The sequence below is a fragment of the Erinaceus europaeus genome, chromosome 4 (genome assembly GCF_950295315.1).
Source record: "Erinaceus europaeus chromosome 4, mEriEur2.1, whole genome shotgun sequence".
Classification (NCBI taxonomy): Eukaryota; Metazoa; Chordata; class Mammalia; order Eulipotyphla; family Erinaceidae; genus Erinaceus; species Erinaceus europaeus.
In genome coordinates this window covers 113,550,940-113,563,477 of record NC_080165.1, presented here as the reverse complement: position 1 = coordinate 113,563,477, position 12,538 = coordinate 113,550,940, and the positions used below count along the sequence as shown (strand labels likewise).

The following is a 12,538-nucleotide window of genomic DNA, read 5'->3' as shown; positions in this document are numbered from 1 at the left end:
AGGTCAGAGTCATAATTTATTTGACTTCAGTCCCCTAGAATCTCTAACTATGCTAATATTCAAGAGTGAAGAAATGATGAGTGAATGAGTGAATAAAACTATCACAATTTTTTCCAATATGTCAGTGATAGGACTCTGTGAGCAGATCATAGTAAAAATGGAAAATAGGTTTGGGCTTGCAATTAAAAAATCTATTAAGACAAAATTTGACAGGGCTTTCAGAATCCAAAGTTTGAGTATTATATATCTGCTTTTCCATATGAAATTAATCCTTGTCTAACAGGTCTCATAACATCCCTACCCTGATCTCTGGTTCAGTGATTAGAATGTGACTGAGAGAATAGCAGAGAGAGGGGGTTATAAAAATTTGGGGGGGGTTGTCAATAAGTCTACTACCTCTCAGTGCTTTATTTAAGAGAAAAGCATTTTTAAAATCGTGTTTCTTCCAAGAATATATTTTTAATAAACAATCAGCTATTTCTCTATCATATTTAGAGGAACTTTTCATACTGCTTTCTGAAACTAGTGAATTATATACCATAGTTTTAGCTCTAAAATTCATAAAAATTATCATGTCTCCACTCTGACATTTTAGAAGAATCATGGTACAGTTTTTATTATTAATTTTCAATTTGATAGGAGGTCGGGACTACAGGAAAGGTTGAATTCTGACTTAATACTGAAGGTTGATGAGAAAAATGTTAACACAACCAGCAAAATGACTTTTTTTAATAAGAAAAACTTCAAAAATGAAGCTGAATTTGCGAACATAGAAGAGACACAGGGGGAGTCGGGCTGTAGCGCAGCGGGTTAAGCACAGGTGGCGCAAAGCACAAGGAACGGCATAAGGATCCCGGTTCGAACCCCGGCTCCCCACCTGCAGGGGAGTCGCTTCACAGGCGGTGAAGCAGGTCTGCAGGTGTCTATCTTTCTCTCCTCCTCTCTGTCTTCCCCTCCTCTCTCCATTTCTCTCTGTCCTATCCAACAACGACAACAACAATAATAACTACAACAATAAAACAACAAGGGCAACAAAAGGGAATAAATAAATAAAATAAATATTTAAAAAATTTAAAAAAAGAAACACAGGATAAGGAAGTGTTAATTTCAAAATAATAATTCTACATGATTTAAATAGGTTTGCTAAGTTGTTATTTGACTCAGTGACATATGTCAGTGACAGTATTCTTCTCACTGTGCAGATGCCAAAATGTAAGTTCAGAATCAATAAGGAATTTGTGGAAGTGTACATAGCTAGAAAATCAGCAAAAGGTATCTAAGAATTTTGACTGGTTATAACATTTTTCTAATGTACTATCTGCCTCTGGTGTTCATGCCACAGGGAGGGGGGCATTTCTCCAGTGGAGAAGTGACAGCTCTATGTTTACAATATGAGTTCTTAATAGTTTACATTTCTTCTAGCATTTATTTTTCCTATGAACCCATGGCATTTGCTAGCTTTGATGAAAAGACAACTTATTAAAGAAACATACATAATATTATTTGTCCTGATATTAATTTTCACTTCATTGTTACTGATGGCTTTGCAGTCAGGGACATCAAGGGTCCCACAAACAATGAGAATTATTTTCTTGTCCATCTGGTCCTGCCTTTAAAAAGGTTTTCAGCCTCAAGCTGCAGAAGTTTCTACTTTCTATAGCTACTTAAAATACTTAAAGTGAATTGATAGACTCTTGGTTCACATCTTTCCTATCAAAAAAATCTTTTAGCAATATTTTTCTATTGGGTATCTGTTCTAGTCATTACTTTCCCCAAAGGCATTCTCTTCCATTTAATGTAATTACCTCAATTAATAAGTTTAATGAGAACAAAAGAGCTATTATACCCTGGTTTGCTTTCATAAGAAGCAAACACTCTGATAAAGACAAAGACAAAGGGGAATTATAGCAAGTGTACTTGAAAATATAATACATGCACAACCTTATTTGATTTACTTTTATACAAATGAATCACATATAAAGATTTCCTAGAGAAAAAGAATTTCAATTATGGAAGTAACTAAAAAATAAAATTATAGATTCATGTCAATGAAATTAAAATTTTTTCTAATTATGAATTTCTAGTTGTGTGTTCTAATTTAAGCAAATGCATTATTCCACTATGAGCAATTATAGGCAGTGAAATTGTTCTGCAAAACAATGTTGGAAGTAGGTATTTATTGGCAGTTAAAAGAAAAGAAAGAAAGAAAGAAAGAAAGAAAGAAAGAAAGAAAGAAAGAAAGAAAGAGGGAGCCGGGCAGTAGTACAGTGGGTTAAGCGCAGCTGGCGCAAAGCACAAGGACCAGCATAAGGATCCCAGTTAGAGCCCCCGGCTACCCACCTGCAGGGGGAGTCACTTCACAGGTGGTGAAGCAGGTCTGCAGGTGTCTATCTTTCTCTCCCCTTCTCTGTCTTTCCCTCCTCTCTCCATTTCTCTCTGCCCTATCCAACAACAACGACATCAATAACAACAATAATAACCACAACAATAAAACAACAAGGGCAACAAAAGGGAATAAATAAATAAATATTAAAAAAAGAAGAAGAAGAAGAAAGAAAGAAAGAAAAGAAGAACACCACCATAAGCCAGAGCTGAGCAATGCTCTGGTAAAAAAAAAAAAAAAAAAAGATGAAGAAGAAGAAGAAAAAGAAGGAGGAGGAGGAGAAGAAGAAGGAGAAGGAAAAAAAGGAAAAGGAGGAGGAGGAAGAGGAGGAGGAGGAGGAGGAGGAGGAGGAGGAGGAGAAGAAGAAGAAGAAGCAGAAGAAGAAGAAGAAGCAGAAGAAGAAGAAGAAGAAGAAGAGGAAGAAGAAGAAGAAGGAGAAGAAGAAGAAGAAGAAAAGGAAAGGAAACAGAAGGAAAAAAAGGTTCCCATCTAGCAGCGTGAGGATACCTATAATGTTGACTTTTTAACAATTTTGTTTTTAAGCATAGTTTCAGTCTGATAGTGTTTTCATCTTTCTATTATATGTTTACAGCAGTTTCTGAACCATTACTGTACCCAGAAGAACTAGTTACAAAGAATTATGAAGTCTTGTCATTTTATACAGTTTTATCTCAAGCAATTAGATTGGTTTAACACATCACAGGCTCCAGGACTGAAATAAGAGTGCCATGGAGTCCACTAAACATTAAACTAAGATCTGTGAACTTGCTTTATCTCTAACTTTGGAAAACAAACAAATACCCACAAATGTGCGATGCATTAAAATATAAAAAGTTAAAATTTTCCATAAATTTATAAAATGTATATTTTTGAAGAACTGTCATTCGAACAATTCTTCAAAATAGGTATAAGGCAAAGAGTAAATGTATAATTTATGAAGTAATAATGATGTATTTTATACTTTCTTTCCTTTCTCTGCATTATATATTTTGTCCTAGAAGTCTACTTACTTCTATTGGTCTCACCATATTATATAAGGAAATGTTTTAAATGTTTTTATTAACTACATCTGTAAGTATCAATAGCCCAAATTTTATTTCATATTATCAAGATTTTGGTGTAGTAATCAAAATTAATAGGAAAAATGAAGGTTTAGGAAATTATCATAGTTGTTTCATTATTGTCTTAAATAAAAACATGTTATAAAGATATTAATTTGCATTATCATCCTTTTTTGTAACAATTGACATATATCAAATGTGTAAAACTGTGTACCAGCAGTTCATGATAGTACTGTTGAGAATATCATTTCTGTTGTCAGACTGATTTGTAAATAAAAACTGGAATGTATATCTAGAAATTTTGAGTAAAAATTTTTTCTAGCAAACTTCTCCCCTCTCTTCTCCAATAAAAAAAAAAAAAAAACCTCAAAGCTTCAGCTACCTGGATAATTATATCAATTTTATTATTTGTTATTATACCATATAAAGACGCTAGTGAAAATCCAGTTAGTCTTCTAAATGGTGACCATTTGGTTAGACAACCTTTATGCTCATATTGTTGGTATTAGTAAATAAAATAAAGCATACCTATAAATAATAAATACAATGGATTAAAGAGGAAAGACCATACTTTGTTTCTGCTTGGATTTAAAATAAATTTGAAGCAGAGGTTACTTCTCCATTTCATATATTATATATAAAATCAGTTGGACATGGAAATTCTGATTTCTGAAAGTTGCTTTTTTTTTTTACTTTTGGAAACAGAATCTTTAATTTCTTTTCTCAAAGTAATATATGTAAATCTATGTTTGGAGTCATGGCATTTCTGTGAACTGCAATGTACAACTATAAAATCTACAACTTTTACATATGGACAGTTTTATCACATGTTTTTCTTCTTATTAGCACCTGGAAAACAAGTATCTTTTTTATTTAAACTCAAACTTCAAATGAATATTTTACTTAATTTACCTAAGTTTTAGAACCTACTTGTATTGTTAACTGTAATAAGAAATCATGTAATATATTGCTTTCATAAACATGAACATACACTAATTCTGTTGCTTTCTACATTCAAAAGTCTTTGGGGCATCTATTCATGCTCTCTCTCTTTCTCTCTCTCTCAGTACTATTATTAATGACACAGCAAATCCAAGATGTCAGAGTTCATGCCAATAATGTATGTATAAGTATGTAAATTTTAGTGTAACTAATTCATCAGTTTTTATGACTTATCATCATGGAATTTCAGTCAATCTAAACATCCCAAACTTGAGGGAAAATGCTCTCAGACTATAGTCTTTCTTAGGAAGAAAACTCAACGGAGATTTTTTGGTAGTTGATCAAATGTTACAGAATGAAACAAACAAACAAACAAAAGGACTGAAGTATGGTGAGTAACCAATTACACAAAAATCCTTAAAAATTGGAAGCCAGAAATTCATATTTCCTTTTACTTTAGTCAGTCTTTAAATAATTAATAATTATGAGTCTGTTGATTCCAGCCATTTTTGGTGCTTTGCATCATTAAACCAACTAGTAGTTCTCTCGCTGTTTTAACCTGTCTATGCATTCACATAATTAACATATTCTGGGACTTGTTCTAATCTTTCTGCCTCATATTTACCATTGTGAAAAGTAGCTATCATCCCTATAAAAATTCTGCTGTCCTTCAATTTCGACTGTTTTTCTATATGAAAATCATGTGTTTTTTGTTTGTTTTAAGATAAGCAGAAAAACACCAGGCAGATCACCAGAAGTTTAGGATATTATGTAAAATATGAGGAAACCTAGAAAACTAAAAAACATCTGTCAGTTGATCTAAATTCATTTACTTGGGTCATTCTAGCACCTATTTAAAAACTGGGTATTCTATTTGGGTATTCTATTTTGGTATCTTGGAATGCAGCGTCTGGGATGGGAGTTAAGTACCTAGCCACGTTTTCTCCAGCCTGATTCCGAGTTTGAAAAGATTCCTGCTTGGCTAAAATCTTTGCTGATATTTAGTTATTATCTGTAATGGTTAACCTGTTTTATCAAGTTAGCAGTCTTGATGGTCCTACCCCCTTCCCCCACACACACTTACGGTTGTGAAGTGATTGTTTTACTTAAAGTAGGAAATAATAATAATAATAATAATAATAATAATAATGATAATAAAGAAGGAAACGATTTTTTAAAGAAATTCCTCTTTGGTCAACCTTTTTTAAGGCCATGCCTCCGATTGGTTGTACATTAGGGAACATCACTTGCATTTCACTTTTATCATTTTTTGTTTTGTAAGGAGATGAAATTGAAAGGTGAAGCCAACAGGACAACCTCCCACCATTCGGTTGCTGACAAAGTTTCCGCCCGTCAAGTTTGAGGCTTGAAGAACCAAAGGAGCCCCTCAGTAAGTAGCTGATTGACCGACACCCCTTTGTCGTCGCCGAGCAGGTCGGCCAGTGCGACATTTGCCGCTGGACTCTCAACGATGGGTGGGGGCTGGGGTCGCTCCTGAGCTCAAACAGCCACCGCCTCCGGCTGAACCCGCAGTGTCTAGAGGGGAACTCGGTAGCTGGAACTCGGTAGCTGGAACTGTGTGGGTATCAGGCACACACTCTGCTTCAGGTAAGAGATGGTCTTGATGTTTCACATTTCCCGGGGCAGCAGGAGGAAGAGTGTGGGGAAGATGCCAGCAGACTGTGGAATGTGCAGTCCGGGGAAACCTGGTCTCTATTTATTCTGAGGTTGCAGACCTGAGATTGTACGTTCTGGGCGCCCAAGGGGATGGAGAGTGGAGGGAGAATGGGGCACTTTTCCTGCCTGCCCCCGCTCTGCCCCTCTGCTTTCATAGGAAGTACAGATTGAGATGTGTGTGGGTTCTTCCCAGAGCTGGGCAGCAGCTCTCCTGTCCCAGCTCACCTGTTGCTCAAGGACCAGCCCCTCGGCGCCTCTGCCCTCCCCTGCTGCGTTGGCACGGGGTGTGGCCGTGGGAACTCTATCCTACACCTTGGACAAATGGCTCGATCCTTGTCCTCAAGGCACTTAGTTCTCAGAATAGACCCCTGGTCACTGCCAAGGTCAAGCACTGTCTTCAGCTAAGGTCTCTTTGCACCATCACTGCATTCTTGGTCCTACTCCAGTTCCCTTCTTTTCCCTTCCTGAACATGCCAGAGATAGGCAATGGTAGAAAAGGTCCTGATAGGAACCAGTCTGCTCTACTTCCCACAACTCCCTCACCTGCCTCTTTTTGGGTTGGGAGTTTGTCCAAAGGGCTGGGCTGGGCTGGGCAAGCTTTGGGGGTGATCTTTAGAGTTAAAAGAGGGTGACAACTGGGTGGAAGCAGCTCCTCCACTGCCTACTATGAGGCTTCTGCCTCATGTAAAACTGGAAGATTAGGAGCAAAGGTGTGTCTTCTTTATGCAAAGTCCCAGTTCTCTATGTTAATTCCCCAAAAGGTCAATAAACAAGCCTCCTAAGAGAGTCTGGGACTCCTGGAAAACTTCAGCAACAGAGCATGTCCTACTAGGGCCTCTAGCTTTGCATGCAAAGTCCTTTCTGTCCCCACCTACCTCCCCCAAAAAGTACAGGCACCACTGCCCTTGAAGCAGAGGACAAGGAGAGAACTGAGGTTTCCAGGTGCTGGCCCTGAGCCTGGATAGTTATGCCCCTGTTGCTACTGTGCTATTTCTCTTTTCTAGTCACATTCTAAGCAAATTTGAAGATTGGCAAGGCCACACCTCCCACTTCCTTTTCTCACTGAGAAAATTGGAACTTTTGTTCAGTGGGTGAATGAAAATAGAAATCATATTTTTACTCCTTCATTCACAACCTTCCTGCTCTTAACTGGAGTTTTCTACTTGCTAAAATCCAAATTCTGATGCAGTATTCTCACTTTGGACATGAAAATAATGGAAGTAGATGTTCAAGGAGCAGGAAGGCGGTTCAGAATGTCTGTGAGGGCTGGGCTAGTGCCCTGGTCCTAAAGTGAGAAGCCACCCCACTGACTGCCTCAGCAGGCAAGTTGCAAAGGCCGGCCATTAGGGGCACACCTTTCTCTAGCTCCTATCCATTACCTGGGAAGGTATCAAGCATCTGCCAAAGTTCTGGGACATTTTATAAGCAACTGGGAGGGAGGGTGGTCATGTGAAGAAACATTCCTTTTGTTTGAATAGTATGACATCAGTCTTTCCACATCTAATAATCTCTTAAATTCTCCATTACAAGAAACTTTCCTTCTACAGAGGAAAAGGTGAAAGGAAGCTAAAACATTAAGTAAAGTCTTCGCCTTGACTCTGATCCTTCCTTCTTGTTTTCTTCTTTTTTTCAAACAGAGAAGTAAAGCTCTGTACCGTAAAAACATTTGTTTTTACTGACTCTGATGCCAACAGGTATTGTCAGAGATGCTATGCATTTGCTGTGAGACTGCAGAGGAAGCTCAGCCTTGCAGAAATGTGCAAACCCCATTCCATTGCACCCTCTCCTCTTCTTACTCACTTGATTTGTGTCTATGTAAAATGAGGCTTCCTCTTCCCTTCCTAGGACTCCACATCACCTTCAGGAACACAAAGTGCTCAAAGTTCTGGGTTTCTTGCAGTTTCTAGGCACAGTCAGTCACAGCTATAGCAATCTAACTCTGGTTCCTCAAATCTGCAGTGTGGTGGTGGTGGTGCCCTGGTTTCTTCTACAGACACCCCCTCCAATAGCTGCTTTTGGAGAATTTCCGCCCTTATGCCACTTAGTGTCCAGAAAACCAACAGTGAGGAGGGAAAGAGAGAAAGATCTGCAGTGATCTTTTGCACAAACAGCTCCAAAAGTCAAGTCTCTTTATCTCCAGAATTCATCTTACACCAGCCCACAGTGCTCTCAAACAGTCCTGAAGGAGGGGCTGTCCAGATCCTTTATTTGCCCCAAATACTTGCATAAACACTCCCTGTTTATTATTTGATCATGAACTCTGGCTTCTCTGCCTGCAGGCTTCGGGCAGCCCCAGCAGGGTTGGTCCAGCCGCCCTGGCTCCGTGGCGGCTTTAAAGACTGCCTAACACTCAGGCAGCCAGAGGCTAATTCAGGATAGGACTGCTGAATCTCTTCCACTAGCAACTCAGGCCCAGGGGCTTCCAAAACCTCTAAGCAGAGCAATCTCTCTTTAGTTCACAGAAATCTTTAAGATACTCATCTGCCTCCCTGTCCCCTTGGAACTTTTCCTTCCCTCTCCTTATGGCACTGGAATTTTTATTTCCTCAGCTGTAGTCATAAGAAATTAAAGAACTGGGCAAAATTGAAACCTTACAGTCATCTTGAAAGTAAGAAATGAAGGAAGAAAAGGAGGGAGGGAGGAAAGGAAAGGAAGATGGGGAGGAAGGGAGGGAGGGAGGGAGGAAGGGAGAGAGAGAGAGAGAGAGAACATGAGCTTTAAGCAACACAACAGTGCTTTAAGAGAAAATAGTTCATGAAATCTGAACATCCCAAAGAGAATACACCAGAATATTAACAAATGGGTTTGGGAAAAGAGATCTACTTGGAGGTGGGATGGAGTAGAGAAGTAAAGATTATGTTTGCCTTATTGCAGCCCTTGATCGCACACCACAACAGTGCAGTAGAATCTCCCTTCTGTCCTGGTCCTCAACTCCAAAATTTCCACTGGGATTTCTTCTGCCTGCATGGGAGTAATTAGGAAAAGAAGGGGAGAGAGGGTTTTAAGTCTTCACCTTAGCACCTAAGAATCTCCATCAGCTGTCAGCTTCCACGGGTGTGATTTGGTTAGGGAAACTGGGGAGGGGTGTGCGGTGGAGGCATGTTGGAGGTGGGGGGGTAGACATAAGCTGGAGCAATGAGTGTGTCAATCAGAGGGTTTTGTGCCTGAGGGCTCCTAGCAGTTTCTGAGTAGAGGTGTCCCAGTGAGGCCCCACAATGAATATGAATAGGAATCCTTGCTAAATGGGACAGCAAAGCGCACCGCCCTGAATGATGGCACGTCATCCTAACCAGCCTAGGATAGATAGGAGGGTTCCTTTTGTCTCTTTTCTCCGCTGCAGCTCTATAAAAGCCCCTCTTTTGCAGCTTGAGGTTAGTTCAAGCACACACCAAATAGCTGCCCAGCAAACAGCCTAGGCAGAGACAGGGACGTGGGGAGGGAGAAAAGCGGGGAAAGGCAGGACATCCAGAACTTTTCTTCTCTCGTCTTGCTGCTGAGAAGGGTGTCGTCCAGCTGTGGAGATTTTTGCGTTCAATTATTATTCAAGATTTTCTTCCCTTTCCCGCCTGAAACCTCCCCACCTTAGGGCCACATCCCCTGTAGTAAAATGAATTCTGACTCCAGCTCTGTCTCCAGCAGAGCTTCCTCTCCGGACATGGATGAGATGTATCTGAGGGACCACCACCACCGCCACCACCACCACCAGGAGAGCCGTCTCAACTCGGTCTCGTCCACGCAAGGTGACCTGGTGCAGAAGATGCCTGGAGAGAGTCTCTCGCGGGCCAGCGCAAAAGCTGCGGGCGAGAGTAGCAAGTACAAAATCAAGAAGCAGCTGTCGGAGCAGGACCTCCAGCAGCTGCGGCTGAAGATCAATGGACGGGAACGCAAGAGGATGCACGACCTGAACCTCGCTATGGACGGGCTGCGCGAGGTCATGCCCTATGCGCACGGACCCTCGGTGAGAAAACTCTCCAAGATCGCCACTCTCCTCCTAGCCAGAAACTACATCCTCATGCTCACCAGCTCCCTGGAGGAGATGAAGAGGCTGGTAGGCGAGATCTATGGGGGCCACCACTCGGCCTTCCACTGTGGGACCGTGGGCCACTCTGCGGGCCACCCAGCACACGCTGCCAACGCCGTGCACCCAGTGCACCCCATCCTAGGCGGAGCGCTCTCGTCTGGCAATGCCTCCTCACCCCTGTCCGCCGCCTCCTTGCCAGCCATCAGCACCATCCGACCTCCCCACTCGCTGCTCAAGGCGCCCTCTACGCCGCCAGCGCTGCAGCTGGGCAGCGGCTTCCAGCACTGGGCTGGGCTACCCTGTCCCTGCACCATCTGCCAGATGCCACCGCCGCCGCACCTGTCTGCTCTCTCCACTGCCAACATGGCCCGCCTGTCGGCAGAGTCCAAGGACTTGCTGAAGTGAGCAGCGGGACCGCCAGGCTGCGGAGGAAGAGGGGCGGGAGCTGCAGGAGGGTCTGCGGTGCGGAGCCGGGAGGGGAAAGAATGGTTGGGTCCTGCAGGGCCACTGGGAGGGTGGGCAAATGTCTCTCACTGCCTCCTCTACCATTTGAGAGATCTCAGACTCCCCCACCCCCCACTTGACTCCTGGAGGGAAAAAGGACCAAAACCAAACTGCAATGTCGTTAGGTGGTAGCTAAGGGGGACTCAGAACCAGACTTCGCGTTTTGCATGCATGCTTCTTTACCTTTCTCTGAGCCAATGTTTCTTAATGCCATATGCTCTTGTCAAAACTGCATTTGTTGTATAAAGACGGGGTTGGTGTAGTTAAAACTTGCGAAGGGACTTCCCAGCTGGCTTTCTCTAGCGCTGTGTTTTCACCTTGGAAAAGGACAACCAGCCATTTTGTGCAAAACAAATGTAAATATTCCCTTGATGTGGATGCAGTTATAATTGTTACTGTCCTCTCCACAGCGTTTTTTTTCTCCCCTTTTTTTTTTTCCTCAGAGACAATGGCGATAGAGAGGGAGTGACCTAAGTTTTGAGTTTCAAATCTTAATTCTGGTCCAGGGTACAGTATCTCCTACCACCATGGTCTTTTTTATGATGCAGTGTAGGTCAAAAGAATGCATGCACACCTCTAAATGAATCTTGTCTTAACATGTTGTGCAGGCTGTGATACCATTTTCCTTGTAACAAGGATTTATTAGTGAATTATTCCAAGTACTCTATATCTGTCTGTTGTTGTATGAAATTTAAAGGGGGGCAGGGTGCAAAGACCCATATTCACATGCACACATGCTTCTTCCTTTCCTTCAACCTCTTCAAACTAGTCCTACCCTTCCTGGGCTGTTCAAGGGGCCAAAAGCCTGGACTCCTGCTACTAGCTTGCCACTGCTCCCCTACCCCCTGCTTGGTTACTCTGCATGTGGGGTCAGCTGTCTTTATCATCAGCTTTGAAAACACAGTGGTTTCAGGAGGGCTGTCATTTTGATTTTCTTGAACATTTGCTTGAAATATTTTGTTAGGACCTCAAAGACAATACCTGTCTTTATTTTTTATATATTCTTGATAACTATGATATATTTATTAATAACCAGTGTTTCTGGATAAGATTTCAAATAAACAGAACCTTTAAATCCTAATGTTGCCTTTTGCCTACTCTGATTGAAGATGGGGTTAGAGGGTAGGGATGTGCTGGTACCTGGGAGTGAGTGAGAAACTTGAATGGGTGGGGAGATGTGAAGGTTTTCCTTCTAGTCATTTACAGGTAAAGAAGGTGGCTATATTGACATTGATTTTTACAACTAACTGTCTCAAATGAGGACATAGTACACATTGGTGGTCTTGTTATAATTAAGTTCCTTATTTCTCTGCCTTAATCGCACCCTCCTAAACTCTGCAGTTGAGGTTTTTGAAAAGTAACCTAGAAAATTAGAGGGAAGATGAGCTGGCTGTATGTGTTTGAAACAGATGAGAATGAAGCAGTCAATTAACTTCTAACTTTACTTGACTAGGTCTCCATTTTTAAAAAGCGAACTAAAATCCAGGATATGTTTTAAAGTCAACAAAATGAGTAGTCCCAGAAAATAATTAAATACCAGGCCGCCAAATTTACTCTTTTGGCAGGATTCCCTGCAATGAAAAGGAAGGACTCTTGGCTTTGTAAAGTGAGCTCAGGGTGAAATGACCACCCAAGTCTAAGCACTTCAAAGCAACACCACACACACACACACACACACACACACACACACACACACACTTTAGAAAAATTTGGGCCTAATTCGTCAAAGACACTGGCATATTCTATACATTTAGTTATGACTAAAACAGGCAACATTTAGATAACTTACTCTTCTCTCCCAACATTTCCAAATAGTTTATATAAGCAAATGCAATTCAGCAAGATAATTCTGCTTGCTTGTATATAGACACAAGATCAGAAAACAAACTAGTTTCCAGGAAAATAGAAACCTAATTGAAAACTACCACTCTAGAATTTGCTTCCAGATTA

General features: G+C 41.2%; 1 protein-coding gene across 1 annotated transcript; it reads left to right on the top strand.

Moving 5' to 3' along the window:
* Nucleotides 1-9,670: 9,670 nt before the first annotated feature.
* On the top strand, nt 9,671-10,489 carry OLIG3 (oligodendrocyte transcription factor 3). The gene has a single exon (XM_007531597.1). It carries the CDS (start codon nt 9,671-9,673, stop codon nt 10,487-10,489), a length of 819 nt encoding a protein of 272 aa, XP_007531659.1.
* Nucleotides 10,490-12,538: the final 2,049 nt, after the last annotated feature.